The sequence below is a fragment of the Dryas octopetala genome, chromosome 8, assembly GCF_963921425.1.
Source record: "Dryas octopetala chromosome 8, drDryOcto1.1, whole genome shotgun sequence".
Taxonomy (NCBI): domain Eukaryota; kingdom Viridiplantae; phylum Streptophyta; class Magnoliopsida; order Rosales; family Rosaceae; genus Dryas; species Dryas octopetala.
Window position 1 is genome coordinate 12,864,011 of NC_141373.1, and position 27,180 is coordinate 12,891,190.

The 27,180-nt window shown below is 36.4% G+C and overlaps 3 protein-coding genes across 4 annotated transcripts; 1 reads left to right on the forward strand and 2 right to left on the reverse strand.

Moving 5' to 3' along the window:
- Positions 1-5,131: 5,131 nt before the first annotated feature.
- Positions 5,132-8,241, reverse strand: LOC147277348 (uncharacterized). Its single transcript, XM_086255625.1, has 3 exons — positions 7,957-8,241; positions 6,925-7,559; positions 5,132-6,512 (listed from the first exon to the last, which is right to left on the reverse strand). The coding sequence occupies exons 1-3, from the start codon at positions 8,239-8,241 to the stop codon at positions 5,132-5,134; spliced, it is 2,301 nt and encodes a 766-aa protein (XP_086111751.1).
- Positions 8,242-9,033: 792 nt separating this feature from the next.
- On the forward strand, positions 9,034-19,320 carry LOC147277349 (calmodulin-binding transcription activator 2-like). Of its 2 annotated transcripts, none has more exons than XM_086252945.1 (13): positions 9,034-9,180; positions 9,281-9,400; positions 11,210-11,325; positions 11,553-11,641; positions 12,228-12,270; positions 13,121-13,292; positions 13,494-13,607; positions 13,745-14,067; positions 14,515-15,036; positions 15,533-16,227; positions 16,798-17,380; positions 17,882-18,205; positions 18,888-19,320. In XM_086252945.1, exons 1-13 carry the CDS (start codon positions 9,141-9,143, stop codon positions 19,002-19,004), a joined length of 3,258 nt encoding a protein of 1,085 aa, XP_086109071.1. In that variant the 5' UTR covers positions 9,034-9,140; the 3' UTR covers positions 19,005-19,320. The 2 variants fall into 2 exon arrangements, with proteins under 2 accessions (XP_086109071.1, XP_086109072.1); XM_086252946.1 differs by having other exon boundaries at positions 18,891-19,320.
- Positions 19,321-19,486: 166 nt separating this feature from the next.
- Positions 19,487-22,606, reverse strand: LOC147277350 (tobamovirus multiplication protein 1-like). The gene is made up of 10 exons (XM_086252947.1): positions 22,552-22,606; positions 22,415-22,467; positions 21,259-21,351; positions 21,089-21,160; positions 20,894-20,966; positions 20,718-20,763; positions 20,561-20,624; positions 20,124-20,177; positions 19,965-20,042; positions 19,487-19,749 (listed from the first exon to the last, which is right to left on the reverse strand). Exons 1-10 carry the CDS (start codon positions 22,574-22,576, stop codon positions 19,657-19,659), a joined length of 651 nt encoding a protein of 216 aa, XP_086109073.1. The 5' UTR covers positions 22,577-22,606; the 3' UTR covers positions 19,487-19,656.
- Positions 22,607-27,180: the final 4,574 nt, after the last annotated feature.

A 27,180-nucleotide genomic window follows, 5' to 3' on the forward strand; every position in this document is an offset into this window, starting at 1 on the left:
TTCCCCCTACCGCGACCACCTCCCTTCCTCCAACAAGCTCACCGTCGCGTGCCGGAGAAGAAAGCTTAAAAAAAAAAAATTGGATCGAGTTCGGTGGATCAGTGCCGAACTCGATGGTTTCGTTCTGTAGGTACCCACCGAACAATCCTATTCTATTCGGCGGATACCTGTCGAACGAAACCACCGGGTTCGGCACTGGTCTGCCGAACCCGCTGCAATTTTTTTATTTATTTTTTAATTTGTTTGGCTGTCTGCTTGGGTGAGAGGAGAGAGGGAAGGAGATAGAGAGAGAGAGAGAGAGAGAGAGAGAGAGGAGAAAGGGAGGAGCCGAGGAGGGGCTGCCGGGCTGGTTATGGTGGCTGTTTTGGGTGGTGCTGCGCGAGGTGGTGGTGCTGCGAGGAAGGTGGTGGCGCGCGGTGGTGCGAGGAATGTGGTGGTGCTGGTGCGAGGAAGGTGGTGAACGGGCGCAGGGAAAAAAAACAGAGCAAGGGGGGTGTGTACGGGGGGGAGATGGGGATGGGGGTGTGTGGGTGAGGGAAGGGCCAAATGGTCTTTTCTGTTGAATTTTTCTTTTTTTTTTTTTCAAAAAAGGTGTGCAAAAAGAAATTTAGGGGTGTGCAAATAGCAGCCCTCGTTTTTTATGTTTGGTTTTGGTATTTGCCTTTTCTTTGAAGTGGGCCTTGTCTGAACGCGGGGTTCGCTTTGGGCCTGTTTGGTTTGATGTAGATTTATCCCCCGTTTTATGCAATCAATTGGGCAGCGACTCCGACCAAGGGCAGATCTGCACAAGAAGAAGAAAAAATAAAAAAAAGTGGGATTGTTTGGAGATCCTTCATCTGCACAGATCACTCATGGCCACCTTTTGATTATTTTCCTAAATCAATGAATGTGTTTACAATTTTTTTTTTTCGGAAAGAAAAAAATTTGAATGTCCTTTGCATCCTGGAATTAATAGAAAATGAAAAACAATTTTGTGATTATTGTTTTGGCCAATGGATTTTATTTTAGTGTTTTTGGTGTTCTTAGTGTTCTTTGGGGGTGAGTGAAGGAGATGATGATGATGATGTTTTTCTTTGTTCTTTTGTTTTTTTTAATTTAATTATGGGTTTCTTTAATTTTTTATGTTTTTTATTTTAGAAGAAGGAGGAGGAGGAGGGGAAGGAGGCGTGATGTGCAGAAGGGTTGGTGAGGAAGAAGAAGAAGAAAGGGGAAAGGGAGGGGTTGTTTTTGTTTTTGGGTTCATTTTTTTTTCTTTGTTTTTTATTTTTTATAATTTATTTCTATTTTATTTTTATTTTTTAAATATATATTTTTTTTATTAATTAGTCCATGGCAAAGAAAAAGTAAAAAATGCTCTTCTAAATCAAGCATGTGCAAGTCACGTGACACATTTAACTGACAGAAGTAACGGAAAATTCTTAATTACACCTTAAAACAAAGTGAAGTCCTTAATTGAAACAAATTGAAAATGACATCTTCAACTGCAAAATGGTGTAAATGTCAGGTCCTTTTACTCAAATTTTCCCTATTTTTATTATCATATGATAGAGTAATCATACTTCAAATATTTTTAGAGTTCATGCTTAAGAATTAGAGATTCTTTGATTTATTGTATAAGAATTAAAAGGAAACTTATAGACATGATTTTGGGTCTTTAGGGAACAAAAACCATGGATTTAATATTGTCTTCAAAACTTTCTGAAAAAAATATTACAAACTTGCTTGGGCTCAACCATGGCCACCATTTTGTTTTGAATGACATTTACATATATGTGAATTTTTTTCATGGGGAACAACCCCTATGGTTTTCAGGATCAAAGCTAAGAGGAGAGAAAAGAAGGGAGAAGAAGATGAAGAGGAGGAGACGAAGACTTTATTTTTCTAATTTTTTATTTTAATATTTATGGTGTAAAAATGACAATTATACATTTGAAAATGTGGTTATTTATTTTTGACAAAAAATATAATTGACCTTCTACATATGAATTTGGATTTGATAGGACAATTTCGCACAAAAATGAACTAAGGAATAAAGTGGAACACAACTGATGAACGGTTCCAATCTTTTAAAAAAAATGGAAAAATTAGAGTTTAGTCTTTCTAACATTTTTTATTTAGAAAAAAAAACTTTATGACTTTTTTTTTCATCAAATAAAGTTTTTATTGTTTTTAAATAAAGCCCTTTGACCATTGCCTTGTCAAAGAAATATGTCATTATTTTTTTATTTTTGAGAATATAGGGTACGAGTTCACCTTATACTTTCCTAGGGTATAGAATGAGGTTTTTAGAGGCTGCATGTTAGGTTTTAACTCTGAAATTTTGGGTAGAGCCTAAAATCTCAGAGTTAAAACTTAATATAAAGCCGACAAACCGAGAGTTGAGAAAAAATAAAAATGTATTGTCGAACACTTGAAAATGACCACCAAGGACTCGACACCTAGTATGTGTAAAAAAATTGAAACTAATGGACCAATATTATATAATATGGAATTGTTACAATATTTTTGGACTTTAGTTAGAATTTTAAAAGTCATAAGGTTTTATTTAGTAAATTGTTAAATTAAAGGACCCAAATGGAAGTTTCCAAAAAAAAAAAAAAAACAATTATGAAGATTGGAAATTCAGAACTTATCTATAACACAATTCTTTATTATTCTCATTCCATAATGTAAATTCATAACCATTAATTTTTTAGATCTAACTATGAAGATCATCTTAAAAAAAATCAATTAAATCAGAAATCGTTTGATTAGGTAACTGTAATCAAATAAACAGACGGTTTTGATAACAATTTGATTAATCGTTTGTTTATTTGATAAATATTACATGACTAAACTATTTATAATTTAATTGATTTTTTACAGAGATGATTTTCAAATAATTATCTAAAAAATGAACAGTTCAGATCATGAAAATACACTTTGAAATAAGAATAATAAAGAAAAAGGTCGATGGAGAAAGTGAATTGAAAAAAGTGGATAATATTCCCCAATTACTTAATCCCATAAAGAAAAAACTATAGTCACATCTCTGAACAAGTCAAAGCAGTGACATCACCATCCAAAAGAGGAATAAGTCCATAGGACCATGGAAAGCCCAAATCAAATTGATGACTTTTGACAACAAAAAAAAATTTGATGACTCAAACATTATAAAAATTAATGGATAGTACTTTGGTCCCTTTTGGGGTACCTCAAAGTCACCTACTCTCCAAAATCGCAATTTTGGTAATGTTGACGCATAATTGAAACCGTTCACTTTTTAGATCACCTATTATAGATAATCTCTGCAAAAAATCAACTTAATCGGAAATTGTTTGGTTATATAAATGTTGTCCATTGAATATAAAAAATCAACAGTTTAGTCAAAAAATAATTCTTTAATTGAAAACCATCAATTTTTTCTACTTAATTGACAACAATTATATAACCAAACAATTTATGATTGATTTAATTTTTTATAGAGATGATCTTTAATAGGTTATCTAAAAAATGAACGGTTTCGATCATATGCCGACATTACCGAAATTGCGATTTTGGAGGGTTGGGTGACCTTGGGGTACCTTTAAGGGGTGACTCAAGTACTATCTATTATTAATTCTAGTGAAATTTTGGATTAAGAATCAAGTGAGACTAATTTTTTTTTTGTGCTACTATTTGCACACCTCATTTCCTCTCTTTGGACACCCTTTTTCACTATATCCCCCGACACTCCTCCTGTATTTAAATTTTCTCACACACACCCCTCCCAATTACAATACTAAAATATCTCAACCCTATTAATCTCACTAAATTTCTTCTTACACACCCACCCAACCCAAACACTACACACCTCACCAGCACATCCAAAATACACACCCCACCCCCACCTCCAACCACAACCACCAAACACACCTCATCACCCGAGATCCTCCCCCTCTCTCATATTTTTTTTTTCCCTTCATTTTTTCCTCTTCTCTCAGTTTTCCCTCTTCATCAGAGGAGGCTTAAGGATTGAAGATTACGGATTGGTGACAACCCAAGCAGGAACTAAGGACCTCGACCTGAGTAGGTCGTTCGACAGTCATCCGTTGAATAGAACAGGATTGTTCGGTAGGTGCTTGCCGAACTTTTCCTGGATGTTCAGTGGCTGTCTGTCGAACCAGCTGCAATTTTTTTTTTTTTAAGGTGGATGTTTGAACAGAGACAAAGAAAGGGAAAGGGAAATGGATGGAAGGAGAAAGGGGAGCCGACTTCCTCGAACAGAGACAGAGAAAGGGGAAGAGAGAGAAGAGGGAAGAAGATAGGGGGAGCCGGGGTGGTCGCCGATCTTGGCGGGGCGGGGCTGGGGTGGCCATCAAGAGGGAGGGAGAGAGAGAGAGATGGCTACTCACCGAGAGCTGGCCGATGATGGCTGGCTTGGCCAAGGCTGGCCGCGAAAAGGTGGAGTCGCGAGAGAGAGTGGGTTCGGGAGAGAGAAAGAGAATGAGGAGAAATAGAAGTTTGAAAAATGAAAAAAAAAAAAAAAAAGAGATAAGAGAGAGGGATGAGGTGTGTGAATTGTCTTTTTAGGTCTTTTCACATTAGGGTAATTTTGTAAATTTACTAATTAGGTGATTAGGGTGTGCAAATAACAGCACCTTTTTTTTTTTTTTGTCCAATATAGTGTTGATTGAATAAGGCCTTCCACTATGGTAAAGCCATTTTTTGTGACCCAAAACCCATTTTGGGTCACAAATAGTGCTGTGACCCAATTCTCCCATTTATGGTGCTGTGACCCATTTTGGGTCACAGTGTTTTATACATATTTAAAATATGTCTAATATTGATTAAGTGATATTTAATTGATAATTTTAAATTTAAAGTATAATAAAAATGATTCTAGTGATCTTATTTTAATGAGATCTTTAAAATAAGGTCAATATTGAATATATTTAAAATAAGAAAATTTCATAAATTAGACAACATAAGCCTTACAACATCGGAACTTCAACAACCACAAACAAGAAAAACAACACGATGATTTAAAGGAAAAACAAGTACAACATGATCACTAAAAGGAAAAAAAAACAAGAACAATACGATAATTTAAAGAAAAAACAACAACAACAATCATAATGAGAACAATATTGACGAACGATGATCCAGGTCGTCAATATGTTGGGGCAAGTGGTGGGTTCCCCTCTCGGATCCAGATGTGCTCAATCAAATTAGTTTTTAGGGATTCGTTGACATTTCGGTCCCTAAGCAAATTCCGACGAACATTCATCTCAGGTAATGATGATGGAGCGGCACCGGTCGGACATGGTTCTACACCTTCGTATTCAGCTTCTGCCCTTCTAGTGCTCGCTTCTGGGTCTATTGGGTCATCCCTACCGTCATCCTCAGGGCGCTCATCCTCCACGATCATATTGTGCAATATTATGCACGCCTTCATGATATACCCAAGCTCAATCGGACGCCAATAACGAGCAGGTCGTTTTATAATCTGCCACCGGGCTTTTAAAATTCCGAACGCCCTCTCCACATCCTTCCTGTATCCCTCCTGTCTAGCGGCAAACAACTTATGGTGGGGAAGAACGGGACTGTGCAATGTAGTGATAAGAGTTGACCATTGAGGGTAGATCCCATCTGCAAGAAAGTATGGAATGGTGTAGTCTATCCCATTCACAGTGAATTTCACCCTGTGGTTTCGGCCGGAAATCATATCATCAAAGAGATGAGAACAGTCCAGCACATTGATATCATTATTCGACCCAGGTATACCAAAATTTGCATGCCATATCCACGTGTCGTACCCAGCAACGGCTTCAAGGATAACTGTTGGGACACGATAATGCCCACGGTACACAGCTTGCTCGGCCATTGGGCAATTTTGCCATACCCAATGCATGCAATCCAAGCTACCAATCATACCTGGAAATCCTCTACGGCTCCCCTTTCGCAAAAGTTTCCTCAAATCGGCCGGAGTAGGCCTCCGGAGATACTCTGGTCCGAAGACGTCAGTGATGGCTCTCACGAACTTCAAGAATGATTGTCGTATGGTGGTTTGGCTAATGGTCATTGACTCTGAGACCAAATCATATGGAATGCCATATGCCATCACCCGCAGTGCTGCAGTCACCTTTTGGTGAGGTGTGCAACCCACTCTACCGACGGCATCAACTGTTGGCCGGAAATACTCATCCTGGAGGCAGACCGCTTCGAGAATTCTATTGAATAGCGGTTGGTGCATGCGGTATCGCCTGCGGAAAGTCACGGTGTCCTCGATTGGCGAGGGGATGAAGTAGTTGTCCATGAGACGTTCGTGGGCGGCTTCTCGATTCCGGTGTGTGTACCGGCGATTTGAAGAAGTACCGCCATGCCTTGGTGTATCGGCGACGACGGTATGACCCATTGACACAATCAACTTACCCACCATCTCCCTTCCCTCCTCTTCCCTATCCCATTCAGCATCAGAGTCCGAAGACGAGGAGGAGGATGAATACACATACAAAGTATTCATTTGGGTGTTTATGGAATGAGAAATGATCCTGAAATAAGATTGAGTGTAACATGGTAAATATAGTGGTATTTATACTGAAACCACTTGCATTTGAGATAAGGAATGAATGGTCCACATTCATTTGCTTTATGATGGTGTAGTCATTTCATGCATCAGTCTTATCTACTGTAAAGCATGCATCAGTCTTATCTACTGTAAAGCATGCATCAGTCTTATCTACTGTAAAGCATGCATCAGTCTGTGGTTAATAAGGGAGAATCCAATGTTGGGTGGAAATGTAAACATTAATTGAATAAATAGCAAACCATGACTTAAAACAAGATTGACGTTCAAATTAAAGGATACAATTAAAGAGCAAACATAATTTAAAACAAGATTAACATTCAAACTAAAAAACACAATTGAAGAGCAAGGTCTAATTCTAATTATTAGGCGGGTACCCCTGGTTTGAGTGAGTGAGGTTGGAAAGATCCGGGTAGTATCCAGATGGAGTGGACTCCGAATGGTGGTTAGCACGCATTTGCCTCCTTGCAATGACTTCAGCCATCTTTTGCTCCCAATACATCCGTTGCCCATCATTCATTTTGGAGAGGTCTTGGCCCATAATATTTTGTTCTTCCCATTCTAGCTGCCTCTCGATCCTCATCCTTTCTCTTGCGTCCTTTGCGGCGTCTCTTTCACTCCTTGCACGCTCTCTGTCAACTCTCGTTTGTATGAAAATCCTTGAATTTTCATTATAATGATCTACTGCCTCAACCATATGAGTTTGGACGGGCTCGGCTGCCTTGGCCCGTTTTGCATGGTTTCTCCCTGGTGGCCTTGGCCGCGAGGAACCGCATGGTTGGAATGGTGGTGGGTTTTCGTCCTCGCCAAGTGGTATGACTGGATCGGTCTCCTCGGGATCATCATCGGCGGGAGTGTCGGCATCGTCGGTGGCGGGGGTCTCTGAATCACTAACCCGAACAGGAGCATGAACGGCAGCATACTTTGCACTTTCCTTTATTTTTTCCCAAATGTGCACCCATGGAAACTTGAATCCAGTCTTGTTTCGAAAGCCTTCAAGTGCTTGCGTAAACTACAATAATAAAATAAAAATTAAAATATATAAATTTTCTTGTGGAAATGCAAACATAACTTACATAAATAGTAAATTTGCTACATTTATAAACAAAACAAAAACCAACATCATACAAATATATAAATATGCTTGATAGATAAACAAAATAGTGGAAATACAATATAATAATATCATTATACAAATATGCTACATTTATAAACACAACCAAAAATAATCATACAAATATATAAATATGTTTGATACATATACAAAACAATAAAATAGTAATACCATTATATAAATATGCTTCATTTATAAACAAAACATATAATAATTATACAAATATATAAATATGCTTGATAATTGGAGGATACAAAAAATAATCATGCAAATATATAAATGCATAAAAACTTACCACATTGGCATCATTTGCACCGCTTGCACGCATTCGCTCGGCCTCCAATAAGCAAGCATAAAATTTGTTGCAATCACGCGCAATATCTTTGAATCGTGCTTTAACACCGCCAACCTTACGAATTGTTTCACCCCCCATGTTACGCTTGAAAATTTCATAAATTTGTTCCCAAAGCATGGCGGCTCTAATTTGGGCACCAAGACAACCGTCGGGAGACCTCTCTAGGTATGCCATCACTAGGGCTTCATCTTCAGCTACCACCCAAGCACTTCCTCTTGGAGCCATGACAAAGAAAAAAAAATTTCCAATCAATTTGGTAAACAAAGGTTGTAAATTGTGATGAAACCATATGAGTGTTGTGTGATATATATAGACATCCTTGAAAATATAGCTGTTGGAGGGTTTGGAGAATTTTTTAAAATTTTTTTGAAATTTTTTGGCAATTTTTCGGATATTATATATATTTTAAATGATTTATTAAATATTTGTTTAAAAAAAAAAATAAAAAGGCCGATCTGGACCGTTGATTATCAACGGTCCATTAATCCCAGCCGTTAGATCCATCCCCGGCCCATCTAAAAAAAAAAAAAAAAAAAAAAAAAGCCCAAAAAGCAGCAGCCGTTGATCACCAACGGTCGGCCGATCTGGACCGTTGGTGAGAAGGAAGCCAGCCACGCGTCAAGCTTCCAATTCCCCAGCGCTGCAACCGAGCCAGCACGTGACGTCATCCGACAGGCGCGTCAGCAACTGCAGCTTCCGTCAGCAGCAACAGGCGCGGGCCCCACCTCCTGTTCAGCTCAGCAGCTCTCTCTCTCTCTTCACGTGGGCTGCTTTTTGGATTTGGGTCACAACACAATTTGGGTCACACATGAAACCCACTTCTGAGTTACACTTTGGGTTACACCCCATTTTGGGTCACACATTCCGGCCCGTAGTGAGGAGTTGTGACCCATTTGTGGTCCAAAATGGGTTTTTGGGTCACAAAATCCGGTGCATAGTGGAAGGCCTAAGACACACTTAAAAGTGGATCAACTATTTAATTTTTTATTTGAAATTGGAGTCTTTCTCTTATGACAACAACTAAAATGGTTGGTTGACTCCTCAAAACCAAGTCTTAAAGCTTTCCTTGTCCATTTCATAAACTTGTGCTCAGCTTCTTCCTCTTTGCTTCAACCAGTCTTCCCATGGCGGAGCGCGGATCGTACGCTCAGGGCCCTCGATTAGGTCAGATTTCAAGCTCTCTTTTCCTCATTATCATATAGAATTCAACTATAAAAAACTTTAAACTCGATCAGTTTCTGATAGTGTGATTTTGTGTATGCAGACATTCAACAATTGCTAGTAGAGGCTCAACACCGGTGGTTGCGGCCAGCTGAAATTTGTGAAATTCTTAGTAATTATCACAAGTTCCATATCTTATCAGAGCCTCCAAACAGACCACCAAGTATGGTTATTGACTTATTGCAAATATTAACATATATTGCTTTTTTTTTTTTTTTTTTTTTTTTTTTCTCTCTCATGTTTGCTTCTGCTGAGTGCTATAAATGCTTGTTTCTCTTGTGCAAAAGATCAGATCCATTTTTCTCTATTTTATATTCTTGGGTTTATTAGGTTCGACCCTCTTGTCTCTTTCTTTTATTGTCTTTTGCTATATTATTGTTCCTTGGAGGAATAGTATGGAATTTTTGGCTCAAAGTTGAAGAAGAAGGTGAAACAGTAAGAAAGCCGCTTGAGCGAATTTTAGGGTGTAGCCAGAGAAGATGACTTTCAGTGTTTGTGAAGCACTCGAGCGAAATGGCCACCTGCTCGAGTGGTGTCAGCAAAGTCTGCACTTTCTATTGTAACGTAGAGTCTTGGGGAGCCTATAGTTAGGCCTTTAGTGCTCAGCCTCCATATGGTGAGTAACAACTCCAATTTAGAGAGAATATAGTGAACCTCTATTGAGAGTTTAGAGTTTAGGATTTTGTGAGCCTGTGAGTTTGGGTGTATGTTAGATTCTCTATTGAGAGTTGGGTTGAGAGAAGAGATATTATTTAGTGTGAGGGAAGAATATATATGCTCTTCGATTGTAATTTTCTTTGTCTCCTTTTAGTGGGTCATATTCATTGCATGTGGGTGTCGCCCAATTTGGGAACCACTTAAATTATTGCGTTCTTGTGGTTTTTCTTGCTGCTTGATTTCTTCTCTCTTATTATCTTTCTTGAAGTTAAGGGTTTGCGATTTTGGGCTAGAAATTTGGTGCCTAAAGTTCCTCAAATTGTATGGATTGTATGTTTGGGTATTTAAAAGGCCCCTCTTTTGGTGTTGTCAAAAAGTTAATTTTAAGTATTTATTTCTGGGATCTGTATGCCTTGACTCTACCATTTACCTATCGTTGTTGTTGTTGTTGTTGTTGTGAAGTAATGTTTCATTGTGGAAACATAATAATTAGGCATAAATTCAATTTAGACACATAACTATATATGTCATTTCAACGGGGTCCACAAACTTTAAAATATTTCAAATATATACCTGATTTATTATCTAAATTGAAAAATGGACTTCCGTCTATCGATTTGTTGAGAGATCAGTTAAATGTCAGCTTAGCTTTTGCTGACGGGGATTAATTGGCGACGTGGCACCAACTCAGCATACCTTTCCCGCCAAATGAGCAACACATGTCCACCTGACATAGGCCCACACATTCATCACCTCTTTCCTGCTCGTCAAACGCTCTCCTGACTATTTAGTCTTTAAAAAACATCACGTTTTACCCTAAATTCGAATATAAATCCCTCACTTGTGTTTGATGAGCGAGAAAGAGATGGGTTTGTGGCCCCGTGTCAGGAGTTAGGTGGACAGGTGTCACCGTGTCGCTCATTTGGCGGGAAATGTTTGATGGGATAGCGTCACGTCGCCAAGTGATTCCGGTCAGCAAAAGACAAACTGACATTTAACTGATCTCTCAATGAATTAATGAATATAAATCTATTTTTCAATTTAGATAGTAGACCCGGTGTATATTTGAAATATTTTAAAGTTCATGGACCCCGTTGAAATGACATATATAGTTATGTGTCGAAATTGAATTTATGCCTAATAATTAATATGGCCCCAAAAGTCTCTGAATATCATTTGAGATGCTTTTATTCAACCTTTTGATTTTGTTAGGCAGAGTCACTAGCTCTTCTGTATATACAATGTAATTACTGGTCATTTCAGTTGTAGTATTTACACAGAACATTATAGCGTGAAACTTCTTCCACCATGCCAGGTGGTTCGCTTTTTCTTTTTGATCGGAAGGTTTTGAGATACTTCAGAAAGGATGGACATAATTGGAGGAAGAAAAAAGATGGGAAGACTGTGAAGGAGGCCCATGAGAAGCTAAAGGTAAGCTTGCAAAATAAGTATTTACTTGTATCTGGAGTGCGTGTGTTCGTAATAAATGCCTTGTTAAAGTCAACACTTTTTTCACTACGCACCCAAAGGATGCTCATGTAGGTTATTGGACTCATGCATTTCTTATTTGGATATATTCGAAAGAGAAAAATGGTCTTCATTGAAGTCAAAAAACATTTACTGGAGTCTGAGAGGTAACATTCTTCAAGTTATTTTAGGTTGGCAGTGTTGATGTTCTACACTGCTACTATGCCCATGGAGAGGAGAATGAAAATTTTCAAAGGCGCAGCTACTGGATGCTTGAAGAGTAAGTTTGAGTTATATATTCTTATTTATATATAATATATGCACTAATTTTGGTATTTAAAAGTTCATACTTTTTTTTTTTTGAAGAGAAAGATAATTTATTAATAAACATCAAAGAGTACAAAATGAGGACCCCAGAAAGTACAAACCATTAATATGAACAAAACATCAGATTCTACTAATTAAAATAGAATCCTAACAGCAGCCTTCCCATCTAAAACAAATGAAACCGATGCCCAAAGTGATGACCAGAACCTCACTTTGTCCCACAGCTCTTCCACCTCAGCGCCTCTATATTCTTCAAAATTCTTTTGTTACTTTTCCTCCAAATAAGCCAAATTATCAGCAACGCTCTGCCTTCCCATAAAGCCCTTAAATCTTTAACTTAACAAAGAAAAACATCCCTATGGAATTACCCAACTCAAATTCACCTCCCTAAATAGTTTTACCCCAAAAGATCCTATAATTTTATGGTTACATTTCTTTTTGGAATGCCCTAATGCAGTTAAGTTTCTAAAGGTTTCAGTTTTCTAAAAGCTTTTTCTCCAAGGTTTATGTTTTCAATTTTTATATTGTTGATTGTGCAGGGATTTGATGCACATAGTTTTTGTCCATTACTTGGAAGTAAAGGTATTCGTTTCCTCCTTCTTGTTCTTCTCCTTAATTTCATTTTCGTTATTGTTACAATTTTTTAAATCAAATTCTTATTTTGGTTTCTTCTCATATCCAGTTTTTGGTGGGCTTGATAACTTCTCTCATGTAGACCATCTTTCATTTAGTTAAAACACTTGCTCCTGCTGGTGTCGTTAGTCTTTCTATTGAAATCACCTACTAGTTGTTCTTAGGAATTAATAAGTAGGGCTGCAACTTAATTTCAGTTTATTTGCTTCGTTTAAGAAATTATACTGTGGTTGGTTTTCAAATATTCCATCCACTATTGGACTGCTCATCTTGAAGTTCTCTGATAATGGATTTTGCTTAAGGTCATAGATCATCTGATGCAGAACACTAATGAAAGTTCTTATACTGAGAGCAGTTAGGATTACAAGAAATTGGTAATTTGTCAAGTTTGGGTTCTATAGAATTAGGAAATTAATTTTGGTGCAAAAAGCTTTTGGTGGAGATCACAAAAATTAGAAAGATGAGGGAAGTCCCAAATTCCCAATTACAAGGACGAGGAAGATTTACCTACCAGCATCACACCTTTAGATTTCTAGAAGTGCCTTTTCACAGTTTTGAAGAAGATATTTGAGCTTGGCCATGTACTCTCAAAAAATACAATTTCTGACTTGTGAAATTAAATTTAAATTTCGTTTCCCAGATTCAAATTGTTTATGGTATGTCTCAGTTTCTTAAACCAGGTTTATGTGTCCTTTGTATATTTCTTTGGTTGTTAGTTCTTTTATTTTTAAAAACCTTTTGTTTTTATAGCATAAAATCTATTAACTTATGGATTGCCTTTTGGTTATTTTCTTATTAGGGCAATAGGGCAAATGTTGGAAGAGAGATTGATGAGGTTACGACGAATCTCCAAAAGGGCAGCCACTGGAATTCTAGCTCGTCTAACAGTAATTGCAGAACACCTTCAGGATATACAGACTATACAAGCCCGAGCAGCACCCATACCTCATCATGCGAAGATGCTGATTCTGGTATCTTCTGTCTCTGACTTTGTTAAAAGTGGTCATCTTTACATGCCATTTTGGTCTTATCTTGAGTTAACACGTGAACTTACCCTCTGGATTTGAGAAACTTCAGTTTGATTTAGATAATGAATGCCAAAATGACTGTGCAACGGGCACACTTCTTAAATATGCTTGAGAGTTTCCATTAACATATGTGAATTGATGCAGGGGATAGTCACCAAGCAAGTTCCTTATTTCAATCAGTTTTTGAGTCACCACAAATGGGGAATGGTCCTCTGATGGACAAAAAAGATGTAGATCTCTCACCGCATCCGTATTCAAGTAATGTTTTTTATTTTTTCACCTTTATTTTTTGCCCCAGGGAGGGGGTGTTGTTAATTTAGATTTCATTCATGGATGGCTTTATCTAATGCCTCTTACAGTGCAACATTTTAATTTGAGTATTATAACCCTATCAGACAATCAGGATGGCCAGTCATCAATTCATGGAACATATTACAGGCCACATTTTGAGAAAGTTCAACCTCATTATAGTGATGACTCTACTTGTGTGATTGATTCCCAAAAAACACTTGGTGTGGGATCCTGGGAAGAAATTTTGGAACAATGTACAACGGGATTTCATACTGTACCTTCTCATGCATCAATGTCTTCCATCCAACCTACTTCTACTGGATTTCCCCTTGAGCAACAAAATATAACTCCAGCTGAGCGTTTAGCAGGGGATAGAACATTAAAGGAGGAGTTTGGGAGTTCTCTGCCAATCCAAGAAAATTGGCAGGTATTTAACTGTTTCAGTGGTTCTTTATATACTTTGTGGCATGTTCTTTATCTGTTTATATGTTGTCTTATTGACACAGATAATTTTTGAGACGAGGTCAATGGCTTCCATTTGTTTGTCCTGGTTTTGTTGAACTGCAGATACTTGAGGATTTATTTCATTATGTGTGCATGTTGGGTGCTGTTCTCATAGTGTCCCACTAGTTAATTTATATAGACATCCAACTATAATATGAGTACAATATAATAACCCTGGTGCATTAATGAGGAGCATCTTAGCTTGGTAACCGATTACCTCACTGTTTTAATTTAATTTTCTGCTTGCATGATTTCATCCATGGATTCTGTTTACTTTCTTTTCTGGAACTGTTTGCATCTTTAATTAATAATAAAGTTGTCTTAAATTAAAAATTATGTGAATATACTAATTCTTAGATTGTTTATCCAGCTTCCTTTGGGAGACAATTCGCAGTTGCCCAAATGGTCCCCGCACCAGTCAATGAATTTGCAAACTCTGGATACTAAGTTATTTGAGCAAAGAACTAATGATGCAAATCTGAGAAATGCTCCTGAGCTCGTTACTAATCCTAATCAGCAGAATGAGCAGCTTGTACAGAACAACTTTCAAACACAGCTTACAAATGCAGAATCTCAATGCTTAATCATTTCAAATTCCGAGCATGACATTCCTAAAGATGGGAATATCAACTATGCTTTCACTTTGAGACAGCAATTATTAGATAGAGAAGAGGGTTTGAAGAAAGTTGACAGCTTTTCTAGGTGGGTTTCTAAGGAACTCGGAGAGGTAGATGATTTGCAGATGCAATCCTCATCTGGTATTTCATGGAGCACGGTTGAATGTGGAAATGTAGTTGATGATTCCTCATTGAGCCCCTCTATCTCCCAGGACCAGCTTTTCAGCATAGTTGATTTTTCACCAAAGTGGGCTTACACAGAATCCGAAATTGAGGTACTGAGTTTTTTTTTTTTTTTTAGTTATTCAATCACTATTTTTCTTTTCAGCATAGTTGCGGTACTGAATTTTGGAATATATCTGCTTACCGCAAGTAAATATAATGCTTACCAAATTTGTCATTAGAAATCCTTTTTCCTTCGAAATAGCTTTGTTGTTGAAAATTGTATCATCTTTGAGAGTTTTTGAGATATTTTGTTTTTACTTCTCCTCCCTTCCCACTATGCACGTTGGTTAAAAAAATTTACTATTATATTATTCCTTTGGCATATTAATATTTTTCTTCTAACCCAATTACAATAATTTGCTTTCTGACTTAAAAGATATTTTCTATTCAACTACCAAATGCTATATTATCTCCAAATCTATTGTGATCACTGGTTTCACATCATTTTGAATATGTGGCATGCCTATTGTAGATCTGATGGTTGTCATTTTATATGTGCATGTGCTCGATTTCTTATTTGTCATTTCATTTGCTGATGTAAAACAGGTTCAGGTTATTGGAACATTCTTGATAAGTCAACAAGATGTAGTAAAATATAACTGGTCTTGTATGTTTGGGGAAGTGGAGGTTCCTGCAGAGGTTATAGCCGATGGGGTTCTTTCTTGTTGTGCTCCGCCTCACAGGGCTGGGCAAGTCCCTTTCTATGTAACCTGTTCCAACAGGTTAGCTTGTAGTGAAGTAAGGGAGTTTGATTATGAAGTTTATCAAATGAGCTCCACTAAAGGTTCAGATATGACAGATAACTATAATAGTGCTACCAATGAGATGCATCTTCATTTGCGTCTTGAGAGGTTACTGTCTCTTGGATCTGTTAGCCCTCCAGGTCAACTATTTGAAGGTGTTAAGGAGAAACAAAACTTAATTCGTAAAATCATATCACTGAAGGAGGACGATGAATATTCAAGTGTGCCAACGCCAGTCAATGATTTGCTCCAACATGAAGGGACGGAACATCTTATAAAGCTGATGAAAGAGAAGTTGTACACTTGGCTTCTTCATAAAGCAATAGAAGATGGTAAAGGACCTAGTGTATTAGATGATGAGGGTCAAGGCGTGCTACATTTAGCAGCTGCTCTTGGTTATGATTGGGCCATAAAACCTATTGTAACTGCAGGAGTCAGTATCAATTTCCGTGACGTTAATGGGTGGACTGCCCTTCATTGGGCAGCATTCTATGGCAGGCAAGGACATCAGTACCTTTTTTTTTTCTTTTTTCTTTAGTCTAGCTTCTGTTGAATTTTCTCTCTCTCTTTGTTGCATATGCAAAACAACTCAGGGACTCTGGCATAAAATTAAATATATTCCTAAATATTAAGCATCTAAACTTTGTTACCACAACTTTGCAAAGCCCAGAAGCCATTTGACTTGTAAAACATTGAGCAGTACTCTTTCTCTCTCTCTCTCTTGCCCGCTCTCTGTCTCTGTCACACACACACACACACACTCAATATTCACATACACAGATAAACTAGTGCTTTTTACACAATATTATAGTGACAAAAGGCCTTAAATTTGATTTTAATCTGAACTCTTTAAGCTTTAAGCTGGGTATTTCCTTTCTCTCTTCATCCTGATAAATGGCTTGCAAATTATTATAGGCTAGCTCAAAAGCAAACTGAATAAATCCATTGCTCACCTGGGCTTGTGTTGTTTTTTAATTACTATCTACTACTATCTGCATCCTGTTCCAACACTGCTCATATTTTATTGTTGTGTGGTGTTTTCTTGCCTTGAACCTATATTAAATTCAGAGAGCAAACGGTTGCAGTCCTTCTCTCCCTTGGCGCAGATCCTGGAGCACTGACTGATCCATCCCCAGAATTTCCTTTGGGTAGAACACCCGCAGACCTGGCATCTGTTAACGGACACAAAGGAATCTCAGGCTTCCTCGCAGAGTCTTCGCTGACCAATTACCTTGGCTCCCTTACAATGAATGATGCGAAGGAAGATGGTGCTGTAGAAATATCTGGAACAAAAGCTGTTAAAACTTTTTCAGAACGGACAGCTACACCCGTGAATTACGGTGATATGCCAGATGCACTGTCACTGAAGGATTCACTTACTGCTGTAACTAATGCCACGCAAGCTGCTGTTCGTATCCAACAAATGTTCAGGATGAAGTCATTTGAGAGGAGAAAGTTAACTGAGTATGATAATGATGAGTTTGGAATGTTGGATGAGCGAGCAATTTCACTCATAGCTGCCAAATCACACAAGGCGGGAACAGTCAATGGATTAGCCCATACTTCTGCAATTCAGATCCAAAAGAAGTTTCGTGGTTGGAAGAAGAGAAAAGAATTCCTGCTAATTCGTCAAAGAATTGTTAAAATCCAGGTCAACCTTTTGCTTCTTGATTGCTTATTATTGCTGTTTTAGGCTTCCAAAAAAAAAAAAATAATAATAATAATAAACTATCTTATCCGGGATAACTACTGATGGTCCCTCTAATTTTGCGTCCCATTGATCCATATAAGTTCTTTATGCAAGTATTTTGACCATGGGTTGTTTTGTATATCAAAGTTATACTTATAGACTTGGGACTGCCAGTTAAGTTGGAGAAATGATGGAAAGGGTTGTTGAGTACTGAGAATTTTAAAACCACTTTCTAGAGTTAGAATTTGATTTTGGATTTGGGTCATCTGAATCATTGCTTTATTGGCTATTTGGTTTGGGGCTTCCTAATTACTTATTTTCCTCCGTCTTCTATACCTTTTGAAGTTATGACATCCTTTGAGAAGAATTTTTCAGAATTGTCTTTAACTTTCTGGGTCTTTGCTTCTCTGGAAGATACACCTACAACCATGAATGCTAACTTCCCGTTTTCATTTTATAAAGGCCCATGTAAGGGGACACCAGGTGAGGAAACAATATAAAGCAATCACCTGGTCAGTAGGAATTCTGGAGAAAGTGATATTGCGTTGGAGACGTAAGGGGACTGGTTTGCGAGGATTCCGACCGGATGCAGTTGCCAAGGATCCGAACTTACATGTTGTGCCTTCCAAAGAGGACGATTATGATTTTCTTAAGAAAGGGAGGAAACAAACTGAGGAAAGGTTACAGAAAGCTCTTACTAGGGTGAAGTCTATGGTTCAATATCCAGAGGGACGAGCTCAATATCGTAGATTGCTAAATGTTGTGGAAGGGTTCCGTGAAACCAAGGTATTTATTTATCTAAAATTGTTGCCTTTTGTTTTCAAAGTCATATTATCTTAATTACAGTTTGTAAAGCATGAATATTGTGTTTTTGTTAAGATTTTATCTTCTGTTGGTATTTACTGATACTGAGCTTGTAATTGTATGTTCATATTTATTGCATGTTATTTGATTATTAGGAAATAACCATACGAAGGCCATAATTTTTAGGCCATCTTTGCAACAAAGCTTTTGTGAGGGGCTTTTACAATCATTCTAAAAGTTAAGTGTTATTTTAAATTTTTGAAAACCTCCTGTGTGAAAATCGTGAAATCTCAAATATCTTGATACACTGAACGCAAATCCTCCTCAAGGGCTTCATTATCCCATTTTGGAGTATTTAGCTCTGATATCTATAAAAGCCTGAGAGCGCGCCCTCTTATTTTCCATATTAATAATAACCCTTGGGACCCTGTGGTGTAATTTGGAATGGAAATTGAATGTTTTTCAGTTGTGGTATGCAATGTCGAGCATTTTATGAATTCTGTTAATAGTGGAGGGATTAGTTCTAAAACTAAAATAATGTTGCAGACCTTTTTTCTACCTTTCCGTTTCAGTGAATTATTTTAGGTACTGTTAAGTAGTACTAAATACAATATCTGTTACCTGCAGTTGGGACTTACTTTGCATGTTTGTTATGATCTTTTAGCAGGCAAGTGATAGCACTATGGATGGTTCAGAATACAAGGCCGAAGGTGGTGAGGATCTAATTGATATTGACAAATTGTTGGATGATGACACTTTCATGTCTATAGCATTTGATTGAGTTTGCTCTGATTTTCCCTACCTGTACATTATGCCTGGCTGGGTTCTGGTGAGTGGCTTATAGTGATTTGGAGGGTCTGACTTGTCTGTATATATGTCTGAGCAATTTAGAGAGTTATGTATGATATATATTCCAAGCTGGTTTGCAGAAGCATAGCTTGGGGCATAGTTTTATTGTGATTGTAATTTTATTTATGTATATTTTTCCCCTTTTACAGAGACTTGGGGTAGTCTTAAGAATATATTGGTTCAGTTTGTTTAGAAAGTAGAGTATTTTGATTCTTGTTCTATATCGTAAAAAACATTGTAATTACCAATTCACTTGTAGCTGAATGTTTTAATAATGATTTGCTCCTTAGACAAAAAAATCTGTAAGCCATTGTCGAAGTACACCTCTTCATTATCTTATAAAGGAAAAACTTGATTCTAAAAGTTCTAAAAACTGCTGCAGTAACCAGCTCTAGGCTCTATGCATACTAAAACTCTAGCTTCTGTTATTCTAGCAAAGACATCCATAAATGTTGTCCCACTGTCAAAAAATTATACATTAAAAGAATACTAAACAAAGAATATACATAAAATGGAACTCAAGTAGACCACAGAATCCTACAATGATTTAATTTCAATATTGGCTCAAAAGATGAATAGAGATTTCATTTTATGGGTTGATATTGATCAGAAACACGCCTTGGGGGCAACTTTCGCAGGATGAAGAGCACCAAAGCAGATGGAACGACCTCTGCCAACTGCGCCAAAAGAAATGAAAACCATATACAGTATAAGATAATAATTCTATAATAAGCTGTCCAACACACTGATACTCCGGTTAGTTTTGCTTTCAATCATCTTTTCCTTGGAGCGAAAATTTGCTATTATCTTCTCAAGGAAAGGATTGGGGGAGAGGGTTTCAAATGTCAGAGATTTAGGTTAAAAACATGAAAGTTAAGGGTCCAAAACTTGCCATGTAATAAATAAGGTTTAGGATGGGATGATCCAAGACATCCACATTTGCATCTTTGTCAAATGCTGAGACCGCAAGCTGTAATGCAAATCAAGAAACAAGTATTCAGAAAATCAAGAATTTTCGGGTGTATGTGCTTCACAATTGAAAGGAACTGACCACAATGCATCTTATCAAGAAACAAGTGCAGCAAATGCCGGTGACCCATCCAACCTGCCATGTAATAAGTTAGGCACTGTGATTCCTTGCATAAATTGCAATACTTATTTACTTTCAGAATTGTACTGTCATGGTTATGCTCCTCAAGCATATCATGTAAACCTACCATTAAAAGGTACATAAACACAAAATCAAATTTCATTTAAATGATCAATCAAGTTAAAGAGAAAATTTGTTTCATTACAAGTTCTGGGGAATTTATCAAAAACCATTTATCTTTTATGCTTAAAAGGAGCCAAGATGACAAAGATATTGTTTTGAAACTTCAAATTAGAATATCCCTAAAGGAATGTGCTTTGAGTTCAATATGCCTATAGCAACATCTAATATCTTCCAATGATTTCAAGCTATAATATGACTAAAATATAAGCACAAACCTCCTCTAACTTTTTTTGACGGCCTCTTGATTCAATAGGGAAGTGCCTCAGCATGATAAACAACCTGAAGTCAAAATAATTCAAAGGTAAAAACTTGTTTTATGACTTAAGGCACTAAACACTTGGGCACTTTCACTGGGTTGACATAAGTTGTTACCTCCCACCATATATCAAGAATCCCAGAGCAGTACAGAATGAAGTAACTGCAAACAAATGTCGAAAGCAAATATCTAAATTTATCTTTTAACCTACACAATAGTTACCTCCCACCATAATAGTTTTCCAAGCAAAATAATGTCACTATCAGCAATGAATATAATATTAACTTTTAACCTGAAAAGAAGAGACTAGCAGCTTCTACCGCAGCACGACTTCGGCTTAATCTTATGAAAATCCAGATGCACACCTATCATCATAACACAATGACCAGGCAAGAGTGATGCCCCTAGTGTAGTAGCATAATAAAATTCAGCCATTCTTGTAAGTGCCTAACCATGTTCAACAAGAAAATAAATCATTTTTCCTTACCTGTATGGAGTATATACATCCATTTATAATATAATAAGCAGGTCTAAGTTTATCAGTCGGAAGGCTTCTTGCCTACAATAATCATAAAGTGAATCAGATGATGTTAATCAAAGCACAGTAATTAGTCATTACTCATATTAAGATTCAGGGCAAAAGAAAAGTAGATGTACCTGGTGATAGATCTCAGCCCAAAATAAGACAAGTAATGTATATGTTGAAAAAAATAAAAGACCAGGAAGATCCATAAGCAGCATTTCAAGAGCCTGTAATATATTTAGGCCGTGCAATCAGAAAAGATTCTATGACAAGACGATACAAAACATCAGAGCAAATGTTAGGGAAGCCTACTTTCACAGTGCAGGAAAAACAAACATATTTTACACATGAAATACAGAAGAGAAAAATTCCAAAATGTTGTACTTAAATGGAAGCAGGTCATTATCTCAATAATTATTACAGAGAGTATTACTTCCTTGACCAGTTGACCTATGTAATAATTGGGATTTTCTTTCACATTTTATGTATTGTTTTATTGCTATCCTATAACTCTTCAATATTTCTATCGTGACTAGGTAAACCACTGTTTATCTCATTTACCTATTCTACAGTTAACTCTTCAATACTTCAATGATTTTATAGTTAATGAAACTGAATTTTGGAAATGCCAATCTGTGACAGAATCAAGAAGCATAGAGCAGTCAATCAGTGCTCTTTGTAGTAATTTCATCAGGATGAATGGCTACTGCAAGACTCATGTTTGTGGTAAATTTCTATTGCTTCCATGTTTCACCCAGATGTAAAATTTAAACACAACTATGAAACTGAATTTCTGTTGAATATTCTAAACACAGTGCTCTGAATGTCTGAATTCCATGTTTCACCCAGTGCTCTGAATTTCTGTTGAATATTCTAAACACAACTACGAAACTGAAACTATACAGAAGATAGATTATATCTCAAACCAGAGCTACAATCATGTTTATTATTTTGGTCCGTTGAATCAGAAGCTACTTTAATTCCTAATTATATACAACATCAAACAAAACTTATTTCAATTATTTCTCTTCAGTTTCACTCACTCAAGGTAATAGGAAAAAAATAGCTTTCCTTTCCAGAATCATATGAACAGGAAATTCTATTCACAAAAATCATTTTCGTACCCAGTCATTCTTGTATCATTTTATTACAGCCTTGAAAATATACTCTATGGTCCTGTATTTTAAAGTCTAATTTTCATATTACGCATTTGTACATTAAACACTCTTCTGCCAGAACCAATACATTAAATTCTAGAACAGGACAGAATAATTGAGCTGCATATCATACCTGAGGTTTAATAAGGAACACACTCTTGTAGAGACCAAATAGGACCGCCCTCACTGTCAAAATGCATTTTGGTTTTCAGAAAAAGCATATACAATAAATGCTTGCACAAGTATGAAAAAGTGATACAAAACCCTTACATCCATTCACTAGAAAGTTCATCATATGGAAAACCTTTTGTATTGTCCATCCATATTCTGGTACCCTTAATTGAATGCGCACGAGTTGTACCTGAAAAGAAACCTCATTAGCAGGTCCTCACAGCAAGATATGCAGGACGTGCTTTTATTTCATCACCAAAATCTACAAGTGAAAGAAGCAAGATCTACATAGTTAAGCAGCATATTTACTACCAATGCATTTGTCACATTTTGGAATGTGTAGTACTTGGCTTTCCCTATTCAATCCTCATCTAAGGACCATACTACTGTTAGCATAGTTCCACACCGCCTTCAGAGAATGTGTAGTGTATAAGTACATGGGCACCCTTTCTTTACAAGCCGGTTCGGTTTTCAAGAATAAAGTATACATGGGTTTAACAACTACATGCTAAATAAGTAAATATGAATCTCTCACGTCTGTCAAGGGGAAGAAGACATGAATAAGATGTCACTGCTTTGAAATTCCATGTATCAATGTACCAACCAACTAATAAGACTAGGCATATGGACATCCCACTAGTTTTCTGATCACCATTGATTTTACTTATTTGGAACTTCACATATATTATTATTTGGGGAAGCTAAGACTTGTCTGAATCTGGTTGAGGTTATAAATTAATTAATGTACAGATTATATATATATATATAGATTTAATTTTTTCATAGTGACTACAATTGAAAGCAAAACAGAAAAAAAAATAAAATAAAATAAAAATATTGGGAAGAAGCTATATATATTAAAGATGCATTTTGAACCAAGAAAATCCATAGAAATGAGGAAGAGTAGGTACCAGAGCAACAAGGGAGACCAATGCATAAGAGGCACACAAAGCATAGTAAATGCCTCCAAATTGCCATTGTTGTTGTGATTCACTGTTAACCATCTCATGATTCCTCCACCAATGATGGTATTGATGATATTGTTGTGTTCCCTGTCTAAACACAAAGTTGCTCGTCATAACCACCATCTCAGTTCAGTTGAGTTCAATTCTCATATAGCTGCTCTGCAATACAAACACATTCACAGCCAAGGAGGAGGAAGAACAGCAAAGCTAAGGGAGTTGGCAAAATACAGAGCCAAGAGGAGACACGTGGACAGAGAAGAGAGAACACACGTAGGAGGTGTATGCCACGTGTGGATCAACCCTCGTGGCATATTCGTTGATTGCGCAACGGACATGCTTTACTTTTCTTTGTCACTGGAAATGTTCTTTTTTTTTTTTTTTGGGTTAATTTAATTTGAGAGCCGCTATTTGCACACCTCAAAACTTAATTTGTAAATTTACATAATTGACACAAAGAAAAAAGACCTTAAATAACAACCCTTACACACTTCATCAACTCAAACAAAAAAAAACACACACACATACACACCTTCCTCCTTCCTCTCTCTCTCTCTCTCTCTCTCTCTCTCTCTCTCTCTCTCTCTCTCTCTCTCTCTCTCTCCTCCCAGTGCAGCACCACCCCCTCCCTTTCCCTCTCTCCTCTCTCCCTTTCTCTGTCTCTGTCCAACTCCGGCAACTACCCCCCTCTCTCTCTCTTTCCCTCCCTCAAGATAAGCGACCACCCCGTCCAAGTCGCAGCCACCGTCCAAGAAGCCAAGAAGAAGAAAAAGAAGGTTAAAAAAAATATGTAGTTGGTTTGGTAGTCATCTACTTAACACTACATAATGGTTCGACACTATACTTCCGAACGGTTTCACAATTATTCGGCACTATACTTCTGAACGGCTTCACTATTGTTTGGCACTGTACTTCCGAACAATTTCAAGATTGTTCAGCACTATACTTCCAAACCAGGCTCCAGTTGCAAATTTTTTTTAAAAAGGTTTTGGCTGTCTGCTTGGGCGAGAGGAGAGAGAGAAAAGGAGGGAGGTGGTCCGGTGGGTGTTTTTTTTTTTTTTGAGTTGGTCTGGTGAGGGAAGGGGATGGAGCTGGGTGGGTGAAGGGGTGTGTGTTTGTTTTTTTTTTTTGTCTGAGTTGATGGGTGTGTTGGGTGATGGGGTATGTTGTGGTGATAAATTTTGTGAAATTTATAAAATACGGATATTATAGTAATTGGAAGGGGTGTGTGTATGAGAAAATTCAATTGTGGGAGCAGTGTGGTGGCATGAAATGACAAAAAGTGAAAAAAAGGTATGCAAAAAGAAAAAAAAAAGTGTGTAAATAACAACACTCTTTAATTTTTGTTGGTGCTATTATCAGAAATGTTGGTGCCACCAAAGTAGGCCTGCCCATCGGTCGGTTCGGTTAGGTAATGGTGCTTACTAAAACCAAAACAAAAAATTTTGGTATTTTTTTGTTTCGGTATTTTTTGGTAAACTTCGATTTCGGCAATTTTTGTATCTAATACTTTCGATTTAGCTTCGATTTATTTTCAGCACATCTTCGGTTCATTTTCGGTTGAATAATAATAATACTAATTATATATCAATATAAATTACAATTTAATTATATATGATGCATAACATATAATATTTGATAGATATATTTGCACTAATAGTATTAGTAGTTTAGTATAATAATAGTATTAATAGAAATAATATTAATATTAGTATTTGCAAATAATATATACTAGTACTATAGTACAAGTAGTTTAATAATATATATTAGTATCTATCATATTAATTTAGTATGTATATATACCAATAAATATGAATACTATGTATGATATACATATATATATGTAAGACTTACCTAATAATGAGGTTCTTATTTTCTTAAAAATGATAACAGTACTATATTAGAGAATGACTCCATATTTTAACCCACACTTTTAATAATATTAATATGATAACATTATATATTTATATTTTCTTATAGTTAATTAGTTTAGGGATTAATGTCAATTTGGTCCTCAGACTATTATATTTGTATCAGTTTGGTCTATAGACTTCTAATTTGAAAAATTTAGTCCCCAAACTTTTTCAATTTTTCCAATTGAGGTTGTTTAATCAATTTATACAATTTCCGTCCAAAGCTCCGTTTGCATAGAACCATGTGTCAATCATTTGCCCTCATTTTTTAGAGCAGAATGATCACTCTAAACTATATCATAACTTCATGCGCGTTTAAGCCCTAGACATGTTTATTTTATTTCAATTTAAATTGACTAAACAACCTCAATTGGCAAAATTGAAAAAGTCTGGAGACTAAATTTTCTAAATTAGAAACCTAGGGACCAAACTAATACAAGTATAATAGTCTGGGGACCAAATTGTCATTAATTCCATTAGTTTATAATATTAGTAGTTTAGTATTTATGTTACTAATATAATAATATTATATAAGCATATATATAACTTAATTTCGATAATTGTTTCGGCTGTTTTGGTAAATATTTCGATTTATTGGGTAGTAATCGATTCGGTTTCTTTTGGTAATCAATCGGTTTATTAACTTTTTTTGTTTTTAAAAAAAACCAAACCTTTTTTTTTTTTTTTTTTTTTTTTTTTCAGATTTTCGATTTTTCAAATTGTGAAAATCGATTTAGCAAACCAAAAAATTTTGGTCGGTAGTCAATCTGTTCGGTAAAAACCAAACCAAAGGACAACCCTACACCAGAGTCATTAATGGGTCGGGCCTAGTCGGAGACAATATCGAGGGTTCTAGGCCACAATAAGCCCTACTCTATCTACACGACCGGACAGGCTAGTAAAAATCTTTAATTGGGCTTATTTTCAAGCCTAAATTTCTAATATGTTTATATTATACAATGATTGTACAATTATAAAGAAATTAATGAGTACATGATACAATTAACAATTACTAGTCCCCTAGCACTCGCTCACGGGCGCCAATTGACTCTCTTTATGCGTAGTTATATATCAATTTATAAAGGACTAATCATAGGTTTTTCTCTTTTTTTTTTTCTTTTTTTTTTCATAAGTTGAATTGTGATATAGTGCCGAATATACCACTGTTCAATTTAGATATTAGGTTAAGTCCGGTGGGAATCAATTTGATGAAAGTAATTAAATGAATAATTCTTTTTTTTTAATCTTAATAAATGGATACTTTTGAAAAAAAAAAAACCAAATAGATAATTAACTTTAGAGAGGAAAAAACTCCAAATTTTCATTTGAGGCGATCTTAGTATCTCGGGCCGCCACAGGCTAACGATTTCTTCATCTTGGTTTGGAGAGTCTTTTTCTTTGTTTTAGAGAGGGTTTGTCTCTTTCTTTATTTTAGAGAGGGTTTGTCTCTTTCTTGATCTTAGAGAGAGTTTTTCCATTTTTTATTCTTGGAGAGGGTATGTCTCTTTCTTGATCTTAGAGAGAGTTTGACCCTTATTGATCTGAGAGAGAATTTGTCAAGGTTTTCATTATAAACTCTAGTTTTGTTTTGATTTGTATGTCTTCGTGGCTCTCGTAGCAGCTATGGTGCCGTATTTTGTAGCTATGATCGAGAAGGAAGAAAAGTTTTGTGATAGAGTAGATCGACAAGAAGCCTGTTATAGGTTTTTCCTACTGAATCAAGATTGATTGATGTTCGAGGATACTACGTTATCAATTGGAGATTAAGAGGTTTTTTGTTTTGGATTTGTTAGCAGTCAAACAGAGAGTTCAACTTATTGTAGGTGCGGATTATTTACTTATTATCGTGGAGT

Excerpts from the sequence above, each read along its gene's own strand:
- LOC147277348 (XM_086255625.1), bottom strand. The coding sequence starts at position 8,241 with ATGGCTCCAAGAGGAAGTGCTTGGGTGGTAGCTGAAGATGAAGCCCTA. Across the intron at positions 7,560-7,956 it reads GTGCAAATGATGCCAATGTG|TTTACGCAAGCACTTGAAGG; the intron begins GTAAGTTTTTAT and ends TTATTATTGTAG. Across the intron at positions 6,513-6,924 it reads CTCACTCACTCAAACCAGGG|GATCATTTCTCATTCCATAA; the intron begins GTACCCGCCTAA and ends ATCTTATTTCAG.
- LOC147277349 (XM_086252945.1), top strand. The coding sequence starts at position 9,141 with ATGGCGGAGCGCGGATCGTACGCTCAGGGCCCTCGATTAG. Across the intron at positions 13,608-13,744 it reads CTCACCGCATCCGTATTCAA|ACAATCAGGATGGCCAGTCA; the intron begins GTAATGTTTTTT and ends TAACCCTATCAG. Across the intron at positions 15,037-15,532 it reads ACACAGAATCCGAAATTGAG|GTTCAGGTTATTGGAACATT; the intron begins GTACTGAGTTTT and ends GATGTAAAACAG.
- LOC147277350 (XM_086252947.1), bottom strand. The coding sequence starts at position 22,576 with ATGATGAACTTTCTAGTGAATGGAT. Across the intron at positions 21,161-21,258 it reads GGGCTGAGATCTATCACCAG|GCAAGAAGCCTTCCGACTGA; the intron begins GTACATCTACTT and ends TGATTATTGTAG. Across the intron at positions 19,750-19,964 it reads TAAACCTTATTTATTACATG|TTGGCAGAGGTCGTTCCATC; the intron begins GCAAGTTTTGGA and ends CTTTTGGCGCAG.